General features: G+C 49.5%; 1 protein-coding gene across 1 annotated transcript in view; it reads right to left on the bottom strand.

Annotated features, from left to right (window-relative positions):
- Osbp2 (oxysterol binding protein 2) overlaps positions 1 to 26976 on the bottom strand; it is a 151102-nt gene extending 124126 nt beyond the window's left edge. The window contains 1 exon segment of the mRNA XM_040746827.1: positions 26325 to 26976. Coding sequence (XP_040602761.1) covers positions 26325 to 26944 — 620 coding nt within the window. The 5' untranslated portion in view covers positions 26945 to 26976.
- Between the last annotated feature and the right edge of the window lie 943 nt (positions 26977 to 27919).

The following is a 27919-nucleotide window of genomic DNA, read 5'->3' as shown; positions in this document are numbered from 1 at the left end:
TGGACAAAAGCCAGCTCAGTGGGGTATTACCAAGCAAACCTGGTGTCTGGAGTTGGATCTCTGGATTTCATCATGGAAGGAGAAAACTGATTCCTGAGATTCTGTCCTATGACCTCTGCATACGTTTCCATTCACACACACACACACACACACACACACACACACACACACACACGCACACAAACACACACGCACACAAACACAAACACACACACACACACGCACACAAACACACACGCACACAAACACAAACACACACACACACAAACACACACACGCACACAAACACAAACACACACACACGCACACAAACACAAACACACACACAAACACACACACACGCACACAAACACAAACACACACACACACACACACACACACACACACACACACACACGGTAAGAATGTTCTTCCCTGTCCTCATCCACAGGACAGAGCCACTAGTTCACCGTCAGCTTGAGCCCTGGGATCAGAGCTGCCCCCCCCCCCCACAGCCTGCATGTATATTCCTTCTCCAAAGCCATCAGAGCTATCTGGCCATCAACTCTGCAATTGCCACATGGTGCCAGCAAAGAGAAGCCTCCACTTAGGCTTGCTCCAGAAAGGAGGTGACACTGTGAGATCTGACCCGGTTCATTTTGCCTGGCCTCATTTTTGTCATTTAAAATCTCCCTTGGGAAACGCTAAACAAGGGCCCCAGCTACAAGGACACTCTCATTAAATGCATATTTTAATGAAAGTCTAAAAGGAGGCTTGCAATGCAGTCGCCTGCCCCTGAAGCTCATCATGTGAAATTAGCACCCAGGTTATGGCAGACAGCAATGCATAAGGTACAGCAATTTATCAATGTAACTTGTGTCCACACAGGTCCTCTATTCCCATAGGGATTGTCACCAACACGACTCTTGGTCCTCACGCTACCCTCAAAGTGGTCGATGCAGACATTGTTCAGCATGTATTTACCATGTATGCCCCACACAGAACGCACCTGTTAGAATCAGCCCCACTTTATGGAAAAGGAAGAGTCCAGGGAAGAATAAATCTAGTTCTGGCCTATAGAACTGATCTACCCCAGAGCCAGAGCTGGAATCAGGGCATGCCATAACCCATCTTCATTATCAAGCTTAATTTAGAGTCACCTGGGAGGCTGGTGAGATGCACTTCTGGGTGTGAGTCTGAGGGGCACCCACCCTGAATGTGGATAGGCTAGGGACCAAGATGGGTTAAAAGGGGAGAAAGACTAGGCAAGGGCTGGCATTCCCCTTTCTCCCCTTCCTGGTGAACTGCTCTCCTCTACCACAACCAAATGGGACCAAATGACCAAGGGCTAAACCCTCCAGTACCACGAGCCAACAGTTGCTACCATCAATCATTTTTGTCGCAGAGATGAGAAAGCCTAGTAATACACATGTCTTGGTCACTGGGACATGTATCTTTTGATGGAGAATAGTGGAGTAGGTGCTCAGGAATGATGCCTTGTTGTATCTGGTGATAGTCTGTATCTACCACTTGCAAGTCAGTCCCCAAGTCCCATGAGACACAGCCTGTCTGATCCCCACCGGGCTGAGTGAATCAGTGCTGGAGTATACGCAATCAGTGGGGCAGACCCAGAGCACCTCACTCCACCGCATCAGCACCACTCACTGAGCATCCCTCAGACCCACCTTTGCGGTTCCCCTGACATGCCAGAGCATCACTACAGGCCAGTGACGGCCTGCTGATGGTTCAACGCTTCCTGAGATCAGGCTGAAATCCTGCCACAGAATGTCAGGAAAATCTTCAGCTGCCAAGTTTTCACCAAAGATGTCTTGCCAAGTAGAGTGTGAGTGAACATGATGTTGTTTGTTTGTTTGCTTGCCGATGCAAAAAGAAAAGCCCACAATGTCTCTCCACAGCATTATGGTTGTACGCTGGGTTGAGCCTCAGTCCTGAGCTTCAACAGACAGAATCCAAATCCTCTTCACACACGACCTGCTGTCCCTCAGATCCATCCTCCCTGCCCAGCTTCCTTTCCTAGCCCCCGTGGGACACAGTAACCTCATCTACAAGTACCCAAATGCCCTTTGCATTCTAAGTCTGGTGAGCATTCTGCCACTGAGCTATACCCGCAGCCCCACACCTTACCCACTTCCTGTCTCCCATTAGATCCTGCTCCCAGACGTCTTCAGTTCTTCTTGACGTTATTCCTCCCTGATAACTTCGTCTACACGTACAGCCTCCCAGCTTCCTGACTGTCCCGGCACTGTGTACATGCTGTTCTCTTTACCTGCATGTGCTCCCTCTACCTGCATGTGCCCCCCCTACCTGCATGTGCTCCCTCTACCTGCATGCTGCTCTCTTTACCTGCATGTGTTCCCCCTACCTGCATGTGCTCCCTCTACCTGCATGTGCTCCCTCTACCTGCATGTGCTCCCTCTACCTGCATGTGCTCCCTCTACCTGCATGTGCTCCCTCTACCTGCATATATGTTCCCTCTACCTGCATGTGCTCCCTCTACCTCCATGCTGTTCTCCCACTCTGTTTTTTGGTCTCTCTGCCTGTGTATAGTCCTTCTACCTAGACATCTCTCTCCCATAGCCCAGGCCCCATCCAGCAGCCCTTGAAACATCACTTCGCCAAAGCAACTCCCATACCATGGGCTTCTCCCATCACTGATAAACCTGGGTCGTATTCTAATTCTATGTATAGAGTTCTGTGGGACACTCAACTCATTTATTTAACTAATGGTAAATAAAGGAGCGTGCAGAGCCTTTTTCTTGCCACATTAACTATACCATTTGGTAGCCGAGTTTACACACTTATCCCCACTAATAACCATGAAAACAGTGATTGGGTAGCACCATTGTAGAATGCATAATGGATTGGGGGATCTAGAAAATTACCAATATTTGTAACAAAAGATCCCTCAATGGAGCTGAGAGATGGTTCAGTGGTTAAGAGCACTGACTGCTCTTCCAAAAGACCTGGGCTCCATTCCCAGCACCAAACAGAAGCTCACAACCATCTGTAACTCCAGATCCAGGGGATTGGATGCCTTCTCTGGCCTCCAAAGGCAGCAGGCATACATGCAGGCAAAACATCCATAAATATAAAATAGTAATAATAAAAACACAAAAATTTAAAGATCCCTCAAGCAATGCTGGGCATTGGGTGGTGTTAACTGAAAACTCACATATTGGCAGTCATGAAAGCAATAGCTAATGGGGAATAAATCACCAAATGATCCTAAAACCAGCAGATGAAAGTTTGTCAAGGACCAGGAGTTAACACAGCATCAATATGTCTTCCTATAAAAGCACCTACTGGGCTGGAGAGATGGCTTGGCAGTTAAGAGCACATACTGCCCTTTCAGAGGGCCCGAGTTACATTTCCAGCACCTACAGGGCACACAGCTGGCTACCTGCAACTTCAGCTGCAAGGCATCTAACACCTCTGGCCCCAGTGGGCACCATATGTATGTGGTACACAGAGACACACAACATACACTTCATTTTAAAAAGAAACAAGTCTTTAAAACATACCTACTCATTACTTAGCAATTAAAAATCATAAAACTCATTAGTCTGCAGTGGGGAAATCTGGCAAGCACCACCCTGGCCAAGTGATAAAAGTTACATACTAATAATAGAACGAGATATCAGTATCGCATGCTTCCTGACAGGGTGTACTGAGGAGGACACAGCACCGTGTTCTGCAATGCTCCTGCCAAAAACGCAGGACCTGAACATAAACCAGAGACAGCAAGAGACCCCACAGCACTCTGCAGCCACTGCCAAGGGTTTACCACAGATGTCAAACTCAGGAACATGGACGCACAGAAAAAACTGGATCTGCTTGAAATTACTGTGCACTGGGTAGCCCTGCACTGGATCCTGCGCCTCCACAGGACCCCGGGACAGATGGCGGGTGCAAGTCAGCCTGTGGGTTGTTGGCAGCATTGTGTCACGGCTTATGCTGAGGGAGGAAGAGAATGTCCCCTATTTAAGGAATATACACCAAAAGAGTAAATGATAATGGGCCCCGTACAGTGGCACAGGCTACAATCCCGGCCCTCAGGAAGCTGAGGTAGGAGGATCTTAAATTCAAGGCCAACATGAACTGCACAGCAAGAAGTTGTCTCAAAAAAAGAAGGAAGGAAGGAAGGAAGGAAGGAAGGAAGGAAGGAAGGAAGGAAGGAAGGAAGAGGAAAGGATGATGGGACTCATTGTAACTAATCTTAAATAATGACACATGTAAATATAACACAGTCACAAGGCAAACAGCATATTAGTCATGTTGGAACTGAGTGAAGGGCACGGGAGTTTTCCCACACTATTTCTGTAACTTTCCTCCAAATTTAAAAGTATATCAATATTAAAAATATCTTCCACTATTCTGGTTTGTTCGTTTTATCTAATTTCATTTTATTATTCTTCTTCTTAGATGTCTGCTTACATTTTATGAGAGACAGAAAGAAAAGGTACAGATTTGGGTGCGGGGGAGGTGGGGAGGATCTGGGAGGAGATGGAGGAGGGAAAACCATGATCAAAATATATTGCATTTAAAAAGTTAGGAGTGGTGGTGCATGCCTTTAATCCCAGCACTTGGGAGGCAGAGGTGGGCAGATCTCTGTGAGTACGAGGCCAGGAAAGAGAGTTCCAGGACAGCCAGAGCTATACAATGAAACCCTGTCTTGAAAAACTATACATATACATATATATATGGTATTAAAAATTAAAATCTATTTTCAACTTCAAAGGGTATCTTCTACAAACCTGAAGATAGCATTAATGAACTGCAAGTATGTGGAGCTTATTTAGAAATTGTAAAAGCCTGGGGGCTTGGGCGATGGCTTGGCCATTCAATTGCTTGCTGTAAAAGAATGAAGACCGGAGTGCGGATCTCCAGGACTCCCATAATTCCAGTTTCACAAAGGCAGACACGGGGCATCCCCTGAGCACACTGGCCACCAAGTCCAACTACATCTGAGTGAGCTCTGGGTTTGGTTAAGAGGCCCTGCTCAAGTAACACCGTAGAAAAGAGATCAAAGCTGGTTCCTGACGTCAACTGTTGCACGCATGTGCACACATTTGCACGAACGTCCACAAATACACGTGTGTGTGCACACACATGCAAATGTGCATATACCCACACATGCCCCCATACATGCACACACACGAAAATGGAAAGAATAAAAAATTAAAACCCAGGGTGAAAATTTAATATTAACGGGACATTGATAACATTGCAGAATTGTTGTTATGTGTTAGATATAAGATGCCTACATACCCTGCACACACACACGGGGCTGGTGAGGACAGCTCAGCAGGTAAAGGCGCCCGCTGTGGAGCCTACCGCCCTGAACTCAATCCTGGGAACAAAGGTTGGAGGAGAGAATCCACTCTCTCGAAAGTTGTCATCTGACCTCTAAGTGTACCCACACCCCTGAAAATAAACAAATGTAATTTAAAATAAAAAAATAAGAGACACATAAGGAAAAGCTCACGATGTCTGAGATTTGCTTCAACTCACACGGGCCATGGATGCCACAGCTTGGGACCACAAGGGAGACCTGCTGGGTAGGTGATGGGAGCAGGGATCCATTATATAATGTATCCACTTTTATCTCTATAGTCAAAAGTAAGTATAATATTTAAACCTCCCTGCAGGAAGAAGAGTGGTGCCGAGTGACTTTGGTGACAACGGGGGCCTCCTGAGTCCCAGGCTCAGGAACAAGACTGCGCACTCGCCTCTAAGGACACGAAATAAGGCAACAGTCAGGTCCCCAGGGCACGGGGCTGGCTCTATTTTGAGTGCAGCCGTGGGCCTGTGACTCTGGGCTCTCCTACACGGAACATTTCAGGATACCTGAACAGATTTTCTTTTTTTAAGTTATCATATAACCCTGCCTGCGGCTGCCACCTCCTCCAAGGTGCCCTGAAGCTCTGCTTCTTGTGTCCTTTCATGTAAGACTCAAGTGGCATGAAAGCTGACCAGAAAAGATACTATACTAAGCAAAAATGTGAAAAAAATCAGTTATCAAGACAGAGAAGGGTGGAAATGCCACAAATCAGAGGTCAATCAAGGTCGGGAGGTGGTGGTGCACACCCTCAATCCCAGCACTCAGGAGGCAGAGGCAGGCGGATCTCTGAATTTGAGGCCAGCCTGGTCTACAGAGCGAGTTCCAGGACAGCCAGGGCTATGCAGAGAAACTCTGTCGTGGGACGGGGGTACACACAGAGATCAATCAAGGAAATGCTTAATTCCAAATTTAACACACCAATGTCAATCACATTTAAATGCATAGATTACAGCATGAGTTTATGGGCAATTTATTCATGGATTTACACACACAAGTGGCCTCTAGTACCACAGGCACTGACACTAAATTAGTTGTAATAATCTAATGTAAAGGTGACTCCCACCTGGCTTTAATCAAGCACAAATGACAATTAAACTGTCAAACATGGGAGAAGTGTAAAACCAAAGGCCCCACAACAACGGTGGGCAGGCAGTCTGCATTGGAAACCATCCACACCCAGTCGGCATGGCATTTCCTGGGGGCTACCTGGGCCCAGACTAGCCCTGCATCTACAGCAATGACCAAGGCTCTGGGGCAGTCACTGTGTTGGATTCCCATGACACTGAACACCTGTGTGTGAACTCCCACCTCCCTCCACCATGTGGACTGAATGAGGGAGGAACCGAGAAGTCTGCCGCAGAGAAGATCCCTGACAGCAACAGAGCTCAGTCCACCACTCCCCAAAGAAGCCTCAACTGTGCCTGCACCATCCTTCTACTCTGTCTTCCAAACCGTGGCAGCTAAGAGGGATGAGGCTGATGGTTAGGCTCTCACCAGACGGGCATTCATTTCTAGCAATGCCCTGGCACTCGGAAGCATCCCTTTCACTCATAAAACCGTTTACCGAGTACTGATTTCTAGTATTAGGGGGTTCTTCTGTTTTCCCAGTCTACAAAGTAGGGCTGCTCACAGGTGAGGAGGAGGAGACCATGGAGGCGTGGCGGCTTCCTTTGTCCCTGAGCCTTGAGGAAGGCCCGGTGTGAGCAAGGGAGCACTCACACCCTGGGTACACACCTCCTGCCTTGCTCTCGTGTGTATCCTTGCCCTAGGAAAGCTGGTGGTCATGTTGTGAGGACTCAAGCTTTGGAGACTACAGGACAAGATGCCAGCCACCCACATTCTCTGCCAGCCATGGAAGTCACTATCTTTAGAAGTGAAACCTCCTCCAAGGGCCAGGCTTTAACCTGGCCTCGAAGATCTGAGTGGCCTGTGCTGCTACCCGATGCCATGGTGATACCCAGGTCAGAGCAACAGCGGAGGCCCGTGTCTAGGTCCACGGCCCTACTGCAGTCAAGGTCTGATTGATGCCCAAGGTTTATGTTACCACTGAAGGTCATGTGAATGCCTGAGACCGGAAGCCGTGTTGGTGTCAAGGGCCACACTGTGCTGAGGCTGTGCTGATCTAAGTGGTCTACACTGCCATCTGAGGCCATGGTGACATCCAAACCAGGCTGCTGCTGATGACCACGTCTGGGTCCATGGTCCTACTGCAGTCGGGATCTGTGCTGAAGTCTGAGGCCTGTGCTGCTACCAAAGGTTACACAGAAGCTTGAGGTCAGGGCCATAACCCGTAGCCTTGTTGGTGTCAAGGAGCTGTGCGGCCACCTTAGCCATCCTGACCTGAGCATGTGTGGGTCCGTGGTCCTACCGTAGCTGAGGTCTGTGTTGATGTCTGTGCTGTGTCTGTGTCACCTCAAGGGGCCACAGGCACCATGAGTTATCAAATCAGAAGGCCATGGTGAGCCAGCCCCACACTTCACTGGCCCTGGGATAGCTGGCCCTGCCCCTTGATGAACACTGCAGCAGGAGAGCTGTCCCAGCCCTCATGGGAGAGCTGCCCCACCTCCTGCACTCGGGAGAGATGGCCCCAAGCCTCACTGCAGGAGAAGGCGAGCTGACCCCGATGGCATGGGCATAGGGGAGCGCTGGCCCTCACCTAGGGGAGCAGCCCCAGCGGTCTAGGCTGACCAGCTCAACTAGTACCCAGACCCACAGCCGGGCCTTGGGTTGGTCCACTGTAACTTCTACCCATCTAGGACCTGCTGGAGTGCCTGAAGGGACTGGTCTGTAGAATGATACCTGCAGGATCTCCATGACTTGGGGGGGGGGACAGTATAGCCCAGAGGAATTTCAGTGAAGGTCCAGTGATGATGGTGTACAAGAAACCAGAGACCTTGAACCAGACCAGTGATCACTGCAATGAACGTGTGCGAGAAAAGCTGATTGGACAAAAGTGTGCTCTGTACTATATGACACACAGAGGCTCCCAATGCCACTAGGACAAATGAAGAAGTGTCAGGAAGACAGAAAAGATAGAGGAGCAAAGAGGTGTTTTGTTGTTGTTTGTTGGCTTGTTTTGGTTTGGTTGTCTTAATTTTCTTTTGGGGAAGCACTACAGGGGTGAGGGGAGGATATGGAGAGACTGGGAAGTGAGCAGAATTAGGGTGCATGATGTGAAAGTCCCAAAGATTCAATAAAGAAATTATGTTTGTAAAAAGTGGAGTCTGCAGCCCAGGCGAGCCTTTGGATGAAGCCGCCTTATGACCATGCACACCAGAAGCACTCCCCTGCCCACCCACTCATGACAGTCTGACTCACAGGGACTAGGAGGCAATGCTTCTTGCCTTTCAGCTTCTAGATTTGGAAGTGACTTATCTGCCAGCCAGCAATGGATAATCCACAGAGACACTGAGGCAATCTCTCAGCAGAAGACAGGCCCAGGCTTGTGAGAGGACAGCCACACCCCAGGACAGGTCCCTGGCTCAGCTCAACACACAGATTGCACTAACATCAGCACTGTGGAGGAACACTGGCTTGTCCTGGAGAGTAGAGTCCTCCCTGTCATGTTAGCCCAGAGACTGGTGTCCACGGGGCTCAGAAGCCAACGAGCAACATCTGGATTGATGACTCCCAGGGTCTTTTCCAGGAAAAAGGCATAGCTCAAGGGCACAGTGTGTACCTAGTATACAGGAAGCTCTGGGTTTGCCCCAGCACAGACAAAAAGAAAAAACAACAAAACTTTCCCACCAAGACATTCCTTTGTACCATGCCATGGCCCATACCAAGGACCTAGAAAATCTCATCAGCTTCCCAAGACTGGGGACACATCTGTGCAGTGTGCGGCTGGTGATTTGAGGTGGGTTGGAGCCCATGTGGCTGGAAGCTAGAAAGAGGTCCTGGGGGCAGGTGAAGTAAGGGAGGAGGAGAGTAGATTATAGTAGAATGAAAGGAGGAAGGGGGACACTGGGGTAGAAAGATCTACGGGGGGGGCAAAGGATGGAGGGATGGGGAAGCAGGAGGGGATGGGGAAGAGGAGGGGACAAAGGGATGGGGAAGAGGAAGGGATGGGAAGAGGAGGGGACGAAGGGATGGGGACAGGAGGAGATGGGAAGCAAGAGGGGAAGAAGGGATGGGAAGAGGAGGAGATGTGTGTTAACCAAAACTAAAGATATGAAAAAGCGTTATGGAAACACAATACTTTGAAGAAAATTAACAATATAATTTAAGATAGGTGCGGCTGTGTGTGCCTTTGATCTCAGCGTCTGGGAGGTAGAGGTGGGAAGCTCTCTGTGAATTTGAGGCTAGCCTGGTCTAAAAAAGACAGCTCTAGGCCTCTCCCCTTCTCCCTGCCTCTGATTCAGGACTTTGAACAAAGATATCCTGCATGAAAATCTGGGGCTGAAGAGATGGCCCAGGGGTTAAGAGCACTGGCTGCTCTTGCAGAGGGCCCAGGTTCAATTCCCAGAGTAGAGTACAACCATCCATAACTCCAGTTCCAGGGAACCAGACACCCTCTTCTGGTCTCTGTGGGAAACATGGCGCATAGACACAAATGCAGGGAAAACACTGATACATGTAAAATTAAAGTAGATGAATCTTGAAATTTAAATGGAAGTCTCGGTGCCAGATATAGCATATTTCCCTATGAGGTATGGGCAGGGAGGTCCCCACAACACACAGGGCGCTGCCACTGCTCTTGGTTCCCCCATAACTAGACGGTAACACTCTATTGCTAAAGACACAATACATGGTGGTTGCAGGGCATAGAGAAAGCAACCCAGAGCAAATCTGGAAACTTCCCTTCCTGTTGGCTACACAGACTGCCACAGGAAGTCATCCACGGACTTACTCAGCAGTGAACACTGAATGTTACATTATTGACCGGCCAGGCAAGGGGTGCCCACAGGTGCAAAAATGGCATGGCTGCCACGGGTGTAACCAGTTGCTTTATGATTGGATTTGAGGCATGCTCCACGGCAGGAAATTCATTCCTAGTACTGTAAACCCAGGCAAAAGCCCATAGCTGAGGAGGTCATAGTGCCAGGGGCAAGCACTGCTACTGTTAACCTAAACTTACACATTGTCAAACTGTCTTCTAAATGTTTACATTGATAGTCATACAATGGTGTTGCTTTCAGCCTTGGTCAGGGAAGTTTCTTATGCAATGGGCGGTCAGTGCAGACTCATAACTAGTCAAAGATCTGAGAATGAGTGACTATTAAGGACCTACTCTTAAGTGGGACGCCTATGTCATACCCACCCGAGACTCAGGAAACACCACAGAAGAGGTGGTGGGGAGATTGTGAGAGCAGAGGATGGGGAGGGGCTTGAAATGCTCTCTTCTGGACGTGACACGGCTGTAGCAATCATGAACTCACAGCAGCTATGGTTACCTGCACAAGACCAAGCCAGTCAATAATTCCAGTATGGGTGGGGGAGGGGCTCATGAAGCTCCACCTGAACTGAGGAGCTATTGGCACTTGAGGGCTACTAGGGGAGGACAATTCTCCCTAGGGGTGTAGTTGCTGTTGGATTTGCCCATGGTATGCAGGCAGCACTAACTGGACTTATTGTTATTTAAAATGAAGAATGGCTCATGAAGGAAAGAAGGGTATATATTGGGGGTGCTTGTGTCTGTTGGAGTTGGGGTGAATATCACTAAGATGCACTGTACATGTGTGTGAGCTGTCAAGGAATAAATACTATTAAGACACTAAAGCATATGGTCACTGGAAGGGAGAACAGAACCTGTAAGCATTCTTGCAGCTCTTAACCCTATATCATGTATGATCCACGGCTACAAATCTGCCACTGGGTTTTGTAGGATCAACCCCCAGAGCAGAGAGCAGGTATCTTCCCTCCCCATTGACAAAGAATGGGCCATCAGCCGTGACTCATCCAAGAGGAGTGTGGACCAGAATGAGGGCTTCACTCTGCTTGCATGCATGCTGCGGCCTCCACTGTCCCTCCTGCACTCTGCCGTCATGGTAGGATGGTGCACCCCACTAGCCCACTCTTGCCCCAGCCACCTGCAGGCACTCAAACAAGACTAAGCCATCCCTGCTATACGTGTGAGTTTAAACCATCCCCAGTAGTCTGTGGGGTAAAGCTGTCTGATCTAGGAACCCGGCAAGCTGAGGGTTCAGTTCTCTTCCGTCTACTGTGTCTGTCACTGGGGTGCACACAGAGTTCGTTGTCACTGGAGTGTGGTGATGGAGAGAGAGGCCCACAGCACATGATGCTGGAGAGATAGGCGTGAGGCTATGGCAGTCATGGTTATATACACGCGGATGAACAGGAGACAGATGGGAGATGCTGAGCCACGCTAAGTGCAAAATGAGAGGCTCTCGGAGACCTCCATGGGCTGGGGAGTCTACCTCATGCCACCCACCGTCTCACAGGCTACCGCCCACACGTAGTTCTCACGAGGGGCACAGATGTGGCTGACTGGAGAAGACTTGCCCATCAAATACATGGCCCACGATTTGGTTCCTAGCATTTCAAAGAAGAGGGAGGGCGGCCGGGCGTTGGTGGTGCACGCCTTTAATCCCAGCACTCGGGAGGCAGAGGCAGGCGGATCTCTGTGAGTTCGAGACCAGCCTGGACTACCAAGCGAGTTCCAGGACAGCCTCCAAAGCCACAGAGAAACCCTGTCTCGAAAAAACCAAAAAAAAAAAAAAAAAGAAAAGAAAAGAAAAAAAAGAAGAGGGGGGGCTAAATCTCATGAAGAGAGATTGGGGAAGGGGGTAAAGTTTCTGCTTCACAGTGTTTGGGCCAGAGTTCAGATCCCATCAGCACCCATCAGCAAGGTGGGTTCAGTGACACTTGAGGTCAACCTCGGGCCTCCACATGTACAAGCGCACAGCCACACATGCATAAGAGAGGTTAAGATTTGAGAAGGGACCTTAGAGATCTGTCTCCTCGGATTTACACCCACCCCCCCAGCACCAACACCTCTGCAGATGACAAAGGTTCAGCAGGGCCTGACATCAGCAGTGCCCAGTTCTAACCAGCGTGGTGCTTTTCAGGAAGCTTCCTTCTCTACCCCACGTATGTCAAAGGACCCTGGAAACCCCCCATGGTGGGGGTGGGTCTTGGCCTTACCTGCAGAGTGTGACTCAGGGAGACAGCATAAGCTTAAAGCCCTGCATTCTAGTCCCAAGGTTTCAAAAAACTTGTTGTCCACTCGAAATGGAGTAAAAGCCTAAATTTAAGATCTAAAACTAAAATTCTTAGAAGGAAATGCAGGGGGAAAGGGCTGGCTTGAGGCTTTTCCAGGACGTAACACAGAAGCAGCAAAGGGAAGCAGACAGATGGACTACAGTACACGAAAACCGTGCAGACGCCACCAGAGAGGGAGGGAAACATCCTCAGACCACACACCCAATAGAGGCTGCCGTCCTACACATCAACAATCACAAAAACTGATTTTAAGAGTGAGCAAACAGGCTGGCCTGGTGGCACAGGCTCGTAATCCCAGCTACTCGGGGGGGCCGAGATGAGAGGGTGATAAGTCAAGGTCTGTTGGGTCCCAGCCCCCTTGGATTTCCATGCATTGTCAGCTGACAGCCACAGGTGCACTCTGCTCGCTAGTCCTGGCTTACAGCCCCGGCCTTGCCCACCTGACATCACTTTCCAGCATGAGGATGACGCGAGCTCTTACACCTGGGGTTTCTCCACTGTGCTGTAAGCCTGTATATAAGCCTGCTCTCTCTTTACAGAGAGAGGAGAGATCTCTTAGCACTTGCAATAAAGACATATACACACGCATTCTCTGGCAATAAAGGTGGCAGACGCATTCTCTTAGCACAAGTGGCTAAATGCCCTGTCTTTCATTTCCTGATACCTCGGACTTGCTCGTGGTGCAGGCCCCACAAAGGTCTGCCTGACTGCACAGCAAATACAAGGTCAGGCTGGGTGACTTAGTGAGACTCTGTACCTTAATTTAAAACGTGTGTGTGTGTGTGTGTGTGTGTGTGTGTGTGTGTGTGTGTGTGTATGTGTGTGTTTAAGAGGCTAAAGATTCATGGTACAGCATTGCCCTGAGTTCAAGTGCCACATACAATAATACCAATATCAATAAGTTCATGAAAAGGTCCCCAGAGTCACTGATCATCATAGAATGCAAATTAAACCCACAGTGACATATCACCCTACACTGGCATAAGAAACAGGCAAGCTGAGACTGGAGAGGTGGCTCAGCAGTTATAAGCTGAGACTGGAGAGGTGGCTCAGCAGTTATAAGCATTTGCCCAGTTCAGTTCCCAGCACCAACATCAAGCAGCTTACAACCAGCACACATATGCACATACTCACACAGAGAGATATACAAAGACAAACAATTAAAAATTAAATCAAAACACAGAGAGAGAGAGAGAGAGAGAGAGAGAGAGAGAGAGAGAGAGAGAGAGAGAGAGAGAGAGAGAGAGAGAAGCAATGGAGACCTACCAAATAACAAGTTTTGGCAAGAATGTGGAAAAGTCAGAGGCTTTGGGTAGGAATATGAAATAGCACAATAAAAAATGTGCTGGACAGCGATTGTGCTCATCTTTAATCCCAGAATCAGGAAGCAAAGGCAGGCAGATCTCTGTGAGTTCAAAGCCAGCCTGACCAACAAAGCAAATTTTGGTACAGCCTGGACTGTTACACAGAGGAACTCTTTCTAGAAAAAAACAAAAAAGAGAGAGAAAAATGGAACCACCATGTAATCCAGCAATCCTGCTCCTGGGACATGTACAAGAACCAAAGGGCTTGTACACTGGTCTTGGGATATCATTACAGCTGCTTCCACAGGTTCCAAGAGAGGAAAGCAGCCCATGTGTCCTCATTAGGTTCCTAGTGCTGTGATTCGCACCAGGACTAAAGCAACTGGCCAGAATGGGCTTGTTTCAGCTCCCAGGGCAGCAGGAAGGCAGGGCAGGGCAGGGAGAAGAGCTGAGGCAGAACCATGGAGGAAAGCAACGCTGCTTACCAGCCTGTTCCCCATGGCTTGCTCAGCAGATTTCTTTTTTTTCTTTTTTCTTTTATTTAGGTTAGAAACAATCTTGTTTCACATGTCAATCCCAGATCCCTCTCCCTCCACTCCTCCCCTGCCCTCCCCATCAGGTCCCCCAGCCCCCCACCCAATCTCCACTCTGATCACCAAGGAGGGTGAGGCCCTCCATGATGGATCTCCAGTAATTCCCCCAAGAGTCCCAGCTGAGAGAGCCTCCCATATTGTGGCATGGGCACTCAAAGTCTGTACGCCAGGGATAAATACTACCCAAGGCCCCATAGATTACCTAGGCCTCCTCACTGACACCCACATTTAGGGGGTCTGCGTCAGTCCTCGTCAGATTTCTTATATAACCCACAACCACCTGCCCAGAGATGGCAGCATCCACAGTGGGCTGGCCCCTTCCATATCAATCATTAATCCAAACAAAAAAAAAAAACCAAAAAAAAAAAAACAGTCACACTGACTTCTCCAGGCTCATCTGATGGAAGCATTTTCTCAATGAAGCTCCCTCTTCCCAGATGACCCTAGCTTGTGTCAAGCTGACCAGACAAACAGACCAACACTAACCATCACGCCAAGTGTCCATGACCGAAGTGAGAGCAAATGTGGTGCATTCTTACAGTGGCGCATTTATTACTCAGCCTCATAAAAAGAGAGGAAGCTTGTCATATGCTATGAGACTGAACCTCAAAACCATGCTGAGTAAAATAAGCCAAGAAGAGACTAGAGCTTTAGGATTCCATTCTTACAAAATAGCCGAAGCAGTCAGATCTGTGAAACCCACAGGGCCTGGGGCCAGGGGGAGCTGTTGAGTGAGCACACACTTCAGACTTGCAAGACAAGAAAACTCTAGAGATCATGTCACCGCAGTGTGACGGAGTCAACACCCCTGATCTGCACACTTCAAAATAGCAAAGACAAAGGGGGCTGGAGAGATGGCTCAGAGCTTAAGAGCACTGGCTGCTCTCCCTAAGTCCTGGGTTTGGCTCTCAGCACTATCTTGGTAACTCACAACGATCACTAACTCCAGTTCCAGGGGGAACTAATGCCCTCTACAGGCATTGCATGCACATTGCACAGGCAAACATGCAGGCAGAACACGCATACACATAAAATAATCTGAAATAATAATAACTGAGATAAGGCTGGGAACACAGGCATATACCTGAAGTCATAGCCTCTCAGGAGGCTGAGACAGGAGGATTGCTTACACCCTGGCATACATAGCCAGCTTTGAGAACATAGCAAGACCACTTCTCTTTAAAAAAATAATATTAAATAGAATGAATTGAAATAGTTAGCTTTATGCTGTGGTGCTGGAGATCAGGTCCAGGGAAGCAAGCACCTTACTGCTGAGCCACAATCGGGACCGTTGTTTTTTTTTTTTAGGCAAACTCATGGCCCCACTCCCTCTACCTCCATGTGCTAAGATTACAGGTATGCTCAGCTACACCGGCTGCTGTTCTAGACAATGGACGACAGATAAGTCTGCCCTTGCCCACTGCAGTGTTTGGTGAGGGTCTGCAAGTCCATGAAGGATGTTGTCCTTGTCAAAATCTTTATGTGTTGCTTCTATAACACCAAAGCAGGACAGATATTGGTAGATACAATGTGCTCCTAAGCATGTTAAAATATTTATAGATATACATGTATAGTTCAGGAGAGAATTTTGTCAATTCTCCCATGAGGCCTTCAGGACCAGCTTCCCACTTTCAGTTACCAGATCCCAACCCGTGACGCTGGGTTTGAAGTCTCCTGAGTGAAGGGACACTCAGAAGCAAAGAGAGAAAGGACGGCTCCCTAGGCTCCGGGGCTACCTCGAGGCTGTGCACACAGATCTCCGAGGCAAACAGGGCAGTACCTAAACCAAGGGAGGTCTGGGGGCGCAGGCTTGGCAGTGGGTAGAAACACGCTGCCTCCAGTGCTAGGGGAGGCTCTGAGCAGGGCGTGGGCACCACACCAAGGGGATCAGATCTCAGCTCAGACACCCACTTACGGGGCGGCTGCACTGGGACCTGTGCCAGCTTTCTCATCTATAACAGTAGATCACACGTCCTTTCTCTCTGGGTTGTCACCAAATGGGAGTGACACACGTGTAAGCACTGTGGACACCTTTATGATGGCTGCTCATCCGTGGTCCTTATTAAAATCTAATGCAGTACAAGGAGGAAAGTCCATGGGGGGGTTGCCGGTTCAGACCAAATTGTTGTGTAACGTATTAAAGTTTTCTTCGAAAAGCCAAAGGCCTTAAATTCAAGCAGGGCAGTTTTTGCTCAAGCCCTAAAGAAAGAGGGAAGATTTGGAACCCCTGCTCCTCCACTTCAAAGGTTCTTACAAGCCATGAAATACAAAAATCAAAGCAAAATCCCGCTGCCACAGGCTTCGCCTGGATACCAATATGAACCATGCAGCCTGGCAGTTGAGTCCCACGATGCACCATAACACGGTGGCTTCACTGGGCTGTGGCAAAAGGGAGAACTGAACGCTGTGGGGGAGGAAGGTCACCTGGGGAGCCCCTCTTCTCTGCCTCCTGTCCACCATGATGTGAACTGTTCCTCTCCACGCCCTACGATTCACTGACAACCAAACCTTGAGCAAAAGAACATTCCTCTTCTCTGTCAAGGGTTTTGGCCTTAGTGATGAGGAAACAGGACTCAGGTGCCCTTCCATACAATAAACACTTTCTGGACCCTTCTCCTCCATTCCTGCTGGACCCCTCCACTCCATCCTGCACCCCTCCCCCTCCACCCTGGACCCCGTCCCCTTCATCCAGGACCTCTGCCCCTCTCTTACATACAGGACCCCTTTTCACCCTGAACCTCTCCTCTCCCAGATGATGCACCTTATTCCCCTAGAAACTCCATAACTCCCGTGGACTACAGCAATGGTCCCTTGGACTACAGCAATGGTCCCCTGGGCTACAGCAATGGTCCCCTGGGCTACAGCAATGGTCCCCTGGACTACAGCAATGGTCCCCTGGACTACTGCAATGGTCCCCTGGGCTACAGCAATGGTCCCCTGGACTACTGCAATGGTCCCCTGGGCTACAGCAATGGTCCCCTGGGCTACAGCAATGGTCCCCTGGACTACTGCAATGGTCCCCTGGGCTACAGCAATGGTCCCCTGGGCTACAGCAATGGTCCCCTGGGCTACAGCAATGGTCCCCTGGGCTACAGCAATGGTCCCCTGGGCTACAGCAATGGTCCCCTGGGCTACAGCAATGGTCCCCTGGGCTACAGCAATGGTCCCCTGGGCTACAGCAATGGTCCCCTGGGCTACAGCAATGGTCCCCTGGACTACTGCAATGGTCCCCTGGGCTACAGCAATGGTCCCCTGGACTACAGCAATGGTCCCCTGGACTACTGCAATGGTCCCCTGGACTACAGCAATGGTCCCCTGGACTACAGCAATGGTCCCCTGGACTACTGCAATGGTCCCCTGGACTACAGCAATGGTCCCCTGGACTACAGCAATGTAGTCTCTTTGAGTGTTGAGTCCCTTTCTCTCTTTCCTTCTCTCCCCTGCTTCCCTCTCCCACTGTGTTAGTATGGTTGCACATATATGCAGATGAGTGTATGTGCACAAGAATGTAGAGGCAAGAGGTCAACTTTAGGTGTCATTCCTCAGGTGCTGTCATCTAATCTTGGGGTACAAGATCTCTCATTGGTTGACCTGGAGTTCACCAAACAGCCTGATGCTGGATTATGAGCCTGTGTCTCCATGCCCAGAGGTTTTAAGTAGGGATTCCATGAAGCCAAACTCAGATCCACACGCTTACAAAAGGTACTTTGCTGACTGGGCCACCTCCCCATCTCCTCAGCCCCTGTATGTTGGGTCTTTACAGCATAAAAGATCAATGTTACAAGATACAATGAAGCAATCATGCTTGATTGCTTCCTTATGCTAGAGACAGAACCCAGGGTATTACACATGCTAAGCACACACTCAGTTGTTAAGTGGTCTGCTAGCCCATGAAGTGTGTTCTCTATAAAAACACTTCTGACATTCCAGAGCCTACTAAGTACAGTCCCAGAGGACCCTACATGGTGAAGGCACAGCCTCGGCTCTGGTGGGGAGGAGGAAGCCCACACCTGCCTAACAGTGTGCAAGGCCAAATACCACTACAGGGAAGGGCATCCAGAGCATGGTTCCTCCAGACCATCGCTGAGGAGCCAGGTAGGTCCAACCGAGTAACACCCAGATGACCCTGGTATTACTGTCAGGTCAAGACGTTGTTGTCAATGACCGAGCACCCTCCATCTTAGGCAATGGATTCTGTGAAGTTCCTAGGAGAATAATAAAAGGCATGTGGGTGTTTTGGGGGGGGTTAGTAGTGAGGCAAGGCAGGCTCAGGAGGAGTGGCAGGGTGCAGCTGACAAGGGCAGTGAGTGCTATATGCACTTGATGAGCTCAGGGAAGCCATACCCAGCACCAGAATAGCGCCACAGCTCCATCAAAGGGCAACAGGATGTGACAGTATCCCATGCCACTCCGCAGGGCCATCGCCCCTTTCTTGGTTTCAGGTAGCGATGCAGTCGAAGGGAAGGGGTCAAATCGGTGTGAAACGTGTAAGGTTGTGGCCCAGGAGGAGCCAGGGGCAAAGCATTGCTAAGGGATCAGAATTCACAAAGCTGTTTTGTTTTTGTTTTTTAATGGAGGCATGGGGAAGCATCACGGATAAAAGAAAAAGAACCAGTGTGACTCTTGAGACTCCTGAAGCCACAGCTCTGTGTGGTGACATCTGGCATCTGAGTTAGGACACACCAAGGTGCCAGTCCTGTTCAGGAATGTCTCCTCGCATGTCAGTTTCCAGCACAGCCATTTTCCCTTGAGATCAACAGGCACTGACCTTGTTCTCGGGACCTCATGGTCTTCACTCCCTCTTCCTCTCCCCTTCCCTCCATCTGTCCCTCCCTCCTCCTTATCCTTCCTTGTTTTTTGCTTTTGTTTTGGGGTAGGGGGAGGGGCAGACAGAGAGCTATAGACTAGACCATGCATGGACCCTGGAAGGCTGGTGTAGGGGAGAAATGCCCCTGTAGACCCATGTATTTGAACACTGGGCCCCGAGTTGGTGATGCTGCTTGGGGAAGTTACAGAATTTTTAGGACAGGGAGTCTTGCTGAAGGAGCACGTCCCTTGAATGTTTATAGCCTTCAGTTTGTCCTTTCCATTTCCTGTGTGTAAATAAAGATGTGATGAGCCAATATCCCACTCCTGCTGCCATGCTGTCCCTATGTACACACACACACACACACACACACACACACACACGCACGCACGCACGCACGCACGCACGCACGCACGCACAGTATGGAGTCTCCGTGAACCATAAGCCAAAATAAACTCTTCCTTCTATAAACTCTTCCTTCTATAAGTTGCTTTTGGTCATATAAATAGAAGAGTCGCCAGTACAGCTGGCAAATGGCTTGATCTGGGCAAACCCAAGCACATCCCATCGCTCAAGCCAAGCATTTCCTGTCCTTAAAGCAGAGTGAAGGTTAACCCTCACCATGACCAGCATCACTGAGGTCTGCAAGGAGGAGAACAGAGAAGCACACACAGCTCAAGACTCCTCATCCTTCCAAGGACCTCATTCTAAGACAAGCCCTGGGTTGGAGTCTGGGAGCTTTGGATTTGGGGTGCTTCCTGCCATTCCTTAGTTGACAATGATGCTCATACTGTACAATGTGGTATTTGCTGACAATGATGCTCACACTGTCTACACAATGTGGTGTGTGTTGACGATGCTCACACTGGCTGTACAATGTGGTGTATGTTGGAGATCTTTGTTCTTACAGGAATCTGGAATTTAGGCACATGCTGGACAGCTTCCATATGACCAGCCCACAGCAAAACCTTGGGATGAGAAATGAGCCTCCTGGGGTGGCAGTATTTCACACATGTTGTCAAGTATTACTGGAGAACTGGATGTGTCTTGTGTGACTCCGCTGAGTCCCTAGATGCCTGCACCACAGGTGTGCATTCCCTGAACTTCAGCCCACATGTCCTTCCCCATCCTTTTCCTTCCGGTGCATAGTTTTACTGTAAGGCTAACTGTGGGCTGCATCTTACTGAATCCTCCTAATGTTTCATCACACCTGGGGTTAGATTTGGACCCAAGAGCCCAATGAGGATGGGAGTCGGGGAGACATCTGCAGGGTTGGGTCCTGGTGCTGCTCCTGAGGAAGGCAGAGCCACTCGGCACCTTTACTGAAAACACAGGTGAAAGGAAGGTCTGATTATCCAAGAGAAAAGGAGAGTAGAAGCCTCTTCCTGTCTGTGGTCTGCTTCCCAGGGGATTCCTCATACGTGACACACAGAAGGCAAACAAGCCCACATGGCTAGTTTGAAGAGCTATAAGCTTGTCAGAAACATCCTTTGTAAAACTTTATTTTTGCTTTTATTCCTTTATCCATGACCAAATTCACAAAGTGACACATCACCCTCATGCCTACAGACTACATACACATATAAACACAACTCTATAGAAATACCAGTGGGCCAAGGACTGCAGAGGGGCCTCAGTGGTTAAGAGTACTTGCTACTCTTGAAGAGGACCAGAGTTCAGTTCCCAGCATTCACATCAGGCTCACAATTGTCTGTAACTTCAGCTCCAGGTGACCTGATACCTCTTCTGGCTCCCACAAGCACCTGCACACACACACACACACACACACACACACACACACACACACACACACACACACACACTAGTCTCTGAAACAATGGACCACACAAAAATAAGTTGTAAGTTCATTGAGCCACCCATTATAATACATTTGAGCCTGTTGGCATATTGTATCCATGTTTCCTGTCACTTTACCAACACTCCTGGCTTAAGCCTGCATTTCTCCATTGTTTCTACTCATCTTATTTCAATAAACCAAGTTTTACATAGAAAAAAATTAAGAAACACACTTGCTTTTAAAAAAATATCCATCAATTCACAGGCAACTCTCATTCATTCATTTATTCCCTCAGCCACTCATAGACTAACCAAGTTACAGTACAGTCATAGTGGCAAAGCACCATACAAGAAAAAAGATGCTGACTGGGCATTGGTGGTGCACGCCTTTAATCCCAGCACTCGGGAGGCAGAGGCAGGCAGATCTCTGTGAGTTCAAGACCAGCCTGGTCTACAAGAGCTGGTTCCAGGACAGCCTCCAAAGCCACACAGAGAAACCCTATCTTGAAAAATAAAAAAAAAAAAGATGCTGAGCTTGCCAACCGCTGTCTTGAGAGGCCCACAGACACACCCTGTAAGTTCTTAGAGAAGGAAGACTCATTCCTTGGTGTTACCAGAAGGTTCGATACAGGGATGTGCTTCCTTCTACAATCCCAGGGCCACTGGGTCGGGGAACCTATGCCAGCCACAGCAGGGAGGGACTAACCATGACAGAGGCTGGAAGCCAGGTCACTAGTTAGGCAGAAAGCAGACTAAAGCCACAATGTGGCATCTAGGGCAGAGATAGGGACCACAGGAGAGACATAGGCTTGGAAATTCCATCCTGTGCAGAATGAGGAGGGAGGAGGCAGCATGACTCAGGTTTTCAGCTATCCATGGAAAGAGGAAAGTTCAGAAGAGGTTTCATGGGTTAAACTACCGTTCACATCACTAGAACTCCTTAAAAATGTTGACATGCACAGCATACCTCCAAACCCCTCCTGGTTCCCTTATCACTCTTTGCAACAGCCCTCATTATCATTATCACACGCACATGTCTGTGTTTCCCCTTTCAGCCTCTTAACACATAAAACACTGAATATTTCAAGTTCAAGCCAAATCTAACATGATCAGCATACCTCCCGGAAGGGCCCCAATGCCGAATTACACAGACACGCAGGCCCACCTCACGCTTTGGAGGCATTTTGCTTCGGATGGGCTTTTGTTTCCCCGCCTTTCATCAATTAAGTATTAATCAACTGACATCCAGAGTTGGCTCTGGAAAGCTGAGTTCACGGGGGGGGGGGGGGGGTGATAACCCATCTGGACTAAAGTCTTCCTTGATAACCGACTTACCCATTCCTGAGCATAGATCAGAATGGGCAATAAAAACATTTTTAAATGCTTCTGTCTGAAATCACCCCCTGAGAAACAAATGTCATTAGTGGAACCAAACAAGCAACACAGAATTCTGCCTCATCTCATCAAGTCCCTGGATGTGAGAAAGGTCACGCTGGGACTTTCATTTCTCTGTGATGACTTACTGTGATAAACACCTTTGAAAATTCTGTGTCATTATGAATTCTTCCCTAATTTCATGTAATTAAATGTTCCCTGTGAGACAAGAACTAGGAATAAGATGCTTAAAATGGGAACTAACAGCACAAATGGAATGTGAAACTGTATTCCCGGGTGGTATCTGAACAGACACAGCTAAGAGTGCCAGGCAATGGAAACTATCTCCTCCTCCGTCTCACTGTGTCTTACCATATTGTTAGAAAGAACTGTGTACAGTGACCGACACCTCCCAGAAATACCGCTGACGCATGACAGCATTTACAAGCAACACCCCGTGCCTCCTGGTAGCATGAATGTCACTGCACCCATCTGTTGGCCTAGGCACTGTGAGGCAAAAAAAAAAAAAAAAAGCAGTCTGCAGGGTGGCCAGGCTGCCTCATAGGCCCATGGGAAAGCCAACATTTGCTGGCAGAACCAGTCCCCCGGCACTAAAGCCAAGCCCGGTGAGAGCAGCACCCCTTATTTTCATGTGGTCATTACTGGTGCCCAGGATCCCCTCTCTGGGGCTGAGACTTTTGAAATTGAATTCTTCCTTCCAGAATACCCAATGAAGGCACCTAAAGTATATTTTGTGGCCATAAATTAGCATACTAATTTAGTTAAATTGGGAAGAACACCTTTACAGGCTTTGAAAGGTAAGCGATCCCCAGCCCTGAAGATCTACACAATTCTGCTATTGGTCCTTTTGTTAAGTGATGGTGAATCAGCAGGTGACGGAGCGGAGCTGTGGATGACCAACAAAACCCAAACCGTAGAGGCAGGAGCGTGGACCAGGATCCACACTGAGTAGTGTGTGAGTCAATCTGGCCAAGCGTGTGTCACTTCTGTCCTGACAAGACTGCCTTCTTCTTTGTTTGCATTGAATAAATACTGTCTTAGAAACAGTTCAAAATAAAAGATGACGCATCTTCAGTTCTTTGGTGATGAAACGCACATTAGCAAATCTGTCTTGTCCTGATTCACGGCTAGAAGCATGTGCAAAGGCTAGCTCATCATCTGGATTGCTATGAAATGTTTGAGATCTCTGCTTTTGTTTGTTTTTGCATCATGATTTAGGTATAAAGCACTAAGAATAAAAGTAGCTGTCAGGAATAGGGGTTATTTTTATTTTACATTTTTAGAGGGAAATTGGTTTATCTTAATTTTGGAGGAGGCTCCCCCTCCCCTCCCCTTTTATATGAGGATTTAATCGCAGTGTTAAGAGCAGTGGACCAGCCGGGCGTTGGTGGCGCACGCCTTTAATTCCAGCACTTGGGAGGCAGAGGCAGGCGGATCTCTGTGAGTTCGAGGCCAGCCTGATCTACAAGAGCTAGTTCCAGGACAGCCTCCAAAGCCACAGAGAAACCCTGTCTCAAAAAACCAAAAAAAGAAAAAAGAAAAAAAAGAGCAGTGGACCAGGGTTCAATTCCCAGCACCCACATGGTGGTTCATAACCACCCATCACTCCAGTTCCAGGGGCTCCAATGCCCTCTTCTGATGTCCAAGGGTTCCAGGCAAGCATGTGATGAATAAGCATATATGCAAGTAAAACACTCATACATAAAATTAAATTAGTCTAAGTATGTAATTTTTTTTACAGTAGCTAAAACAGGACCAGCGAGAAGGCTCAGTAGGTGAAGGTAGCTGCTGCCAAGCCTGGTGATCTGAGGTCAATCCCCTGAATCCACATGGTGGATGGAAAGAAATATCACCGACAGTCACCCTCTGACCTCCACACAGGTGTCAGAGCAGGCTTGCATTCCCCCTCACCAAGCAAATAAATGAACAGCAGATAACTAATTCTTTAGAATATTCGTCTAACTTTATTAAGACACTGTAGATGGGCAAGCGCAACTGTCTGAACCAGAATGGTAACGTTAAATATCACAGCCCTCACTGCTAACGTGATGCCCAGGGTACATCCCCTGACTTCAAACATTCATTATCACCATTTTGTATGGCCCAGAGAATCGCATCCTGAGATTACCTTCAAATGCCAACGGTCTACACAACGTCACGGGAAGACACAAGAATGAGAAACCTTTGTTCTTGGAATGCAAACAAAGCAAACCACCGTGAGTCGAGGCCCTACATCCTACCTTGCCCTTAGCACACCTGCCAAACACAGACAACAGTGGCAGCTGGAATCCAGGGTGACTGTGCGTGGGTACAGCCGTGGAACAGGCACTGGAGTCTTGTGTGTTCAACTTCATGTTTCAGGGGAGGACAGCTTTCTAAAAACTAACATTTCTTAGTGTGCAAGCTTCCAGGCGAGTTGGTTCTCACTGGTGGCCTGAGGAAGAATCTCCGGGCAGGTGACCAGACGACAAAGCTATGTCCTCCTCTTGGGCCTCAGAATGCCCACCTCTGCGGTGTGGTACTAGTGAGATCTATCTCCCGCCATGGCTAGAGGGGTGAAATAAATGAATGCTCCATAAAGTGAAGTGTGTGGGCTGAAGCTGCCATTAAGCCCCTGCCTCCAAACGAAACGTAGCTCACAAGTCACTGAAGGTCCCAGCCACTGCACATGTGGGTAAAATAGTTGCATAGCTGAAGTGCATGTTAAGATAGATTAAAAATAGCACCTAGAAAGGAAATCCTCTTGGTTGGTATGCTAACTCTAAGGACAGTGTGTTCTGGGTCACAGCTGAGGGGATCAAAGGACACCAAGACACTATGTGACAAGGACACATTCAGACTCATCTTGGCTTTCTCCTTCACCGGAAGGTGCAAGGGCCACATTTAACCAGTGGAGCGGAAAAAGTTCTCAGCCATAGCACACTTTGCTGGTCTCTAAACTAGCTACTTTGTCTCCAAAGGGCTGGGAAGAACAGTCTAAACCCTTGTGACAAGGACCTGGAGTATTGGCGAGCAAAGTGACTCAGGGTATCTCAAGTGCCAACAAACAGCATGGTGGGAAGTCTGCCGACAGCAGTGAAGAAGAGCTCCTTGGAGTGTGACCCTGGGCCAGCATCACAGCCTTACTCAGGAACTTTTGGAAATGCCAGCCCTTTCCTCAGGCCTACTGCAGGGGGGATTCAGTGAGAGGCCTTTGCATTGTTGCAGCAACCCCACTAAGCTTGAGACCTCAAAGCTTAAACTCCCGGGAAACATTTACCGTGAAAGGGAAGGAAGCCGTGGGGAGGGCCCCCTCCAAACCATCATTAGTGGGAGGAGTGTTAGCTATGCCTCTGCTGGACTGCACCTCTCAACCCCAGGCTGCTTCTGGAATCGGGAAGGTAACAGCAAAATTGTCCACCTGCACAGGACATCAGCTTGGGCTCCCCAGGGGAACACACTGTGTCTGATCTATCTGTGGGTCTGCTGGTCCCAGTTCAAGGCCTGAAACCCAGCAGGTGTCAGCAAAGGTAGGAAACAAACTGAGAACTGCCTGAGGAGGGAACAGCCCCTCTTCCGAGAGTGGATCCCAAGCATGGAGTTCAGTAACTGTCTCCCTCCGTTCCTAACGCAATGGACCAGAAACAGCAAGGACTTCACAGGACCGGCAGTGGCTGTCCTCCTAGGCGCCACAACTACCACAGCCCGAGGGGAAACTGAGGACCTACCTAGTTCACGCCTCCACTCCATCTCCCCATTCACTCTTTAAAGCCAAGCTTGTCAGAGGCCAGTTCCACAGGTATTACTTCTACAGGAGCACATGCTTCCAAATATCTCAGAAGGGCTGTGGTGGCACACCACAGTCAAGGCCCGCCATCCACCCTCCGACTTCCCAGATTTCCCACAGCCCGGCAGCGCTTCCGTACCTGTAGTAGGACAGCAGGCCATTGCCCAGCACGAACCAGCGGCGCTGATAGCCCTTTAGGTAGTTAGTCCACTTGAGGAGCCAGCCCTTGTAGCTGTCCAGAGGTGGCGAGACCATTGGGAGACCAGTCCCTGGAACTGGACTCCCGACAGATGTCTTCGCTTGTCCTTGTCGCTGGAGGACCTGAGGCTTTGACCCCGACCTGGACTCAGGTTTGGCCAGGGGCACGATGCCTGCTGTTGACCCCTGAGACGGCTGCTCCAATGTGGTTTTGGTGACGGGCCCAGCCCCTACTCTTGGGCCCGCCTCTGACCCCTGTAGCTCCGATTCCTGCCCAGGCCCTGAGGGCCCTGGCACAGATGTCGTCTGGGACCCAGGTTCGGATGTCGGCACTGGCTCAAAAACTGGCTTGCACACCTGTTCAGCTAGCAACTCCCGCTCTGGTGCCTGCACAGGCGGGAGCTGAGGCTTGGGCTCCGGCCCTGAGCCGGATGTAGACGAGTTCATGCCCGGCGCCGCCGTGTGGCAGGACAGGCAGGGGACAACCGTGAACAGCGACGAGAGCCCACGGGAGCGGCCAGCGCAGCCGCCGCCTCGGCTCGGAGCGGCCGCTTTCCCCATAGAGCTGTGGACCCGAGCGCGGCCGAGAACGGAGTGGGGGCGGGGCGGGAAGGGAGTGGGCGGGGCTCATCGGAGGGCTGGGCGGGGCGGGGCGGGGTCCGTAGAGGAGTGGGCGGGACGGGTGGGGCCCTCACGTGAGAGAGGCGGACCCAGGGCACGCGTGGGTCCGCGTGGGTTCCTCCACTGCTCAGGCTCGGATGGAGCACCGTGGGCTAAGAACTGGGCTGGCAACGTGGAAGGCACCCCACGCTTCAGGCTCCTACCCAGGGCTGTTGTCCCGCCTGTGCCAGGCGCTGGGGGAACAATGGTGAATGAAGGCCACGAGGTGCGCTGGTCCCGCAGCTCTGGAGATGGAGAGCGGTGGGTTTTGAACAGCAAATCTCAGGCTCTGGAAGTCAGATCTAGGAAATTCGGCCAGGGCCCAAACCCTAGCTGTACAAACTGTAGCCACTGCATGAGTGTGCTTTTGCTCATCCGTATAGTGAAGACAGTACCTCCTTCGGAGGCTGCAATAAGATGGTGCATATGAGGCACGTTTGGCATAGTAGACGCTCAGTGAGTTATTAACTAGAGAGCTCTGTGGTACATTTTGTCAGGGACCAGAGCAGGCGATGAGAGCAAAGTTGACAAGCTTGGGAAGCAGCCCCTATGCATGCATGTGTCAGATGTGTGTGCAGCCCTCAGGGAGGGAAGCTAACTAATAAATTCTTAACAATATGTTTTGACTCCTGCAACAAATTGCCAAGCTCCCTAAGATGACAGGCCTGTCATTAGTTCTATCAAACAGGCAAGGTTTGCAGAGTCAGAGGGACAAGAAAGCCATTCAAAGAGAAACTAGTGTGTACAAAGCCCCAAGTCAGGGGAGAGTAGCTTGTCTGGCTACTGACAGGAGCAGGGCAGGACACATAACGGCTGGCCTACACCCCACCACAAGAAATGCCCTCTATCCTACAGAAACGGGGGCTGCTGGGAATA

The sequence above is a fragment of the Mesocricetus auratus genome, unplaced genomic scaffold (genome assembly GCF_017639785.1).
Source record: "Mesocricetus auratus isolate SY011 unplaced genomic scaffold, BCM_Maur_2.0 Super-Scaffold_100006, whole genome shotgun sequence".
Lineage (NCBI taxonomy): Eukaryota > Metazoa > Chordata > Mammalia > Rodentia > Cricetidae > Mesocricetus > Mesocricetus auratus.
This window is presented reverse-complemented; position numbering and strand designations above follow the sequence as displayed.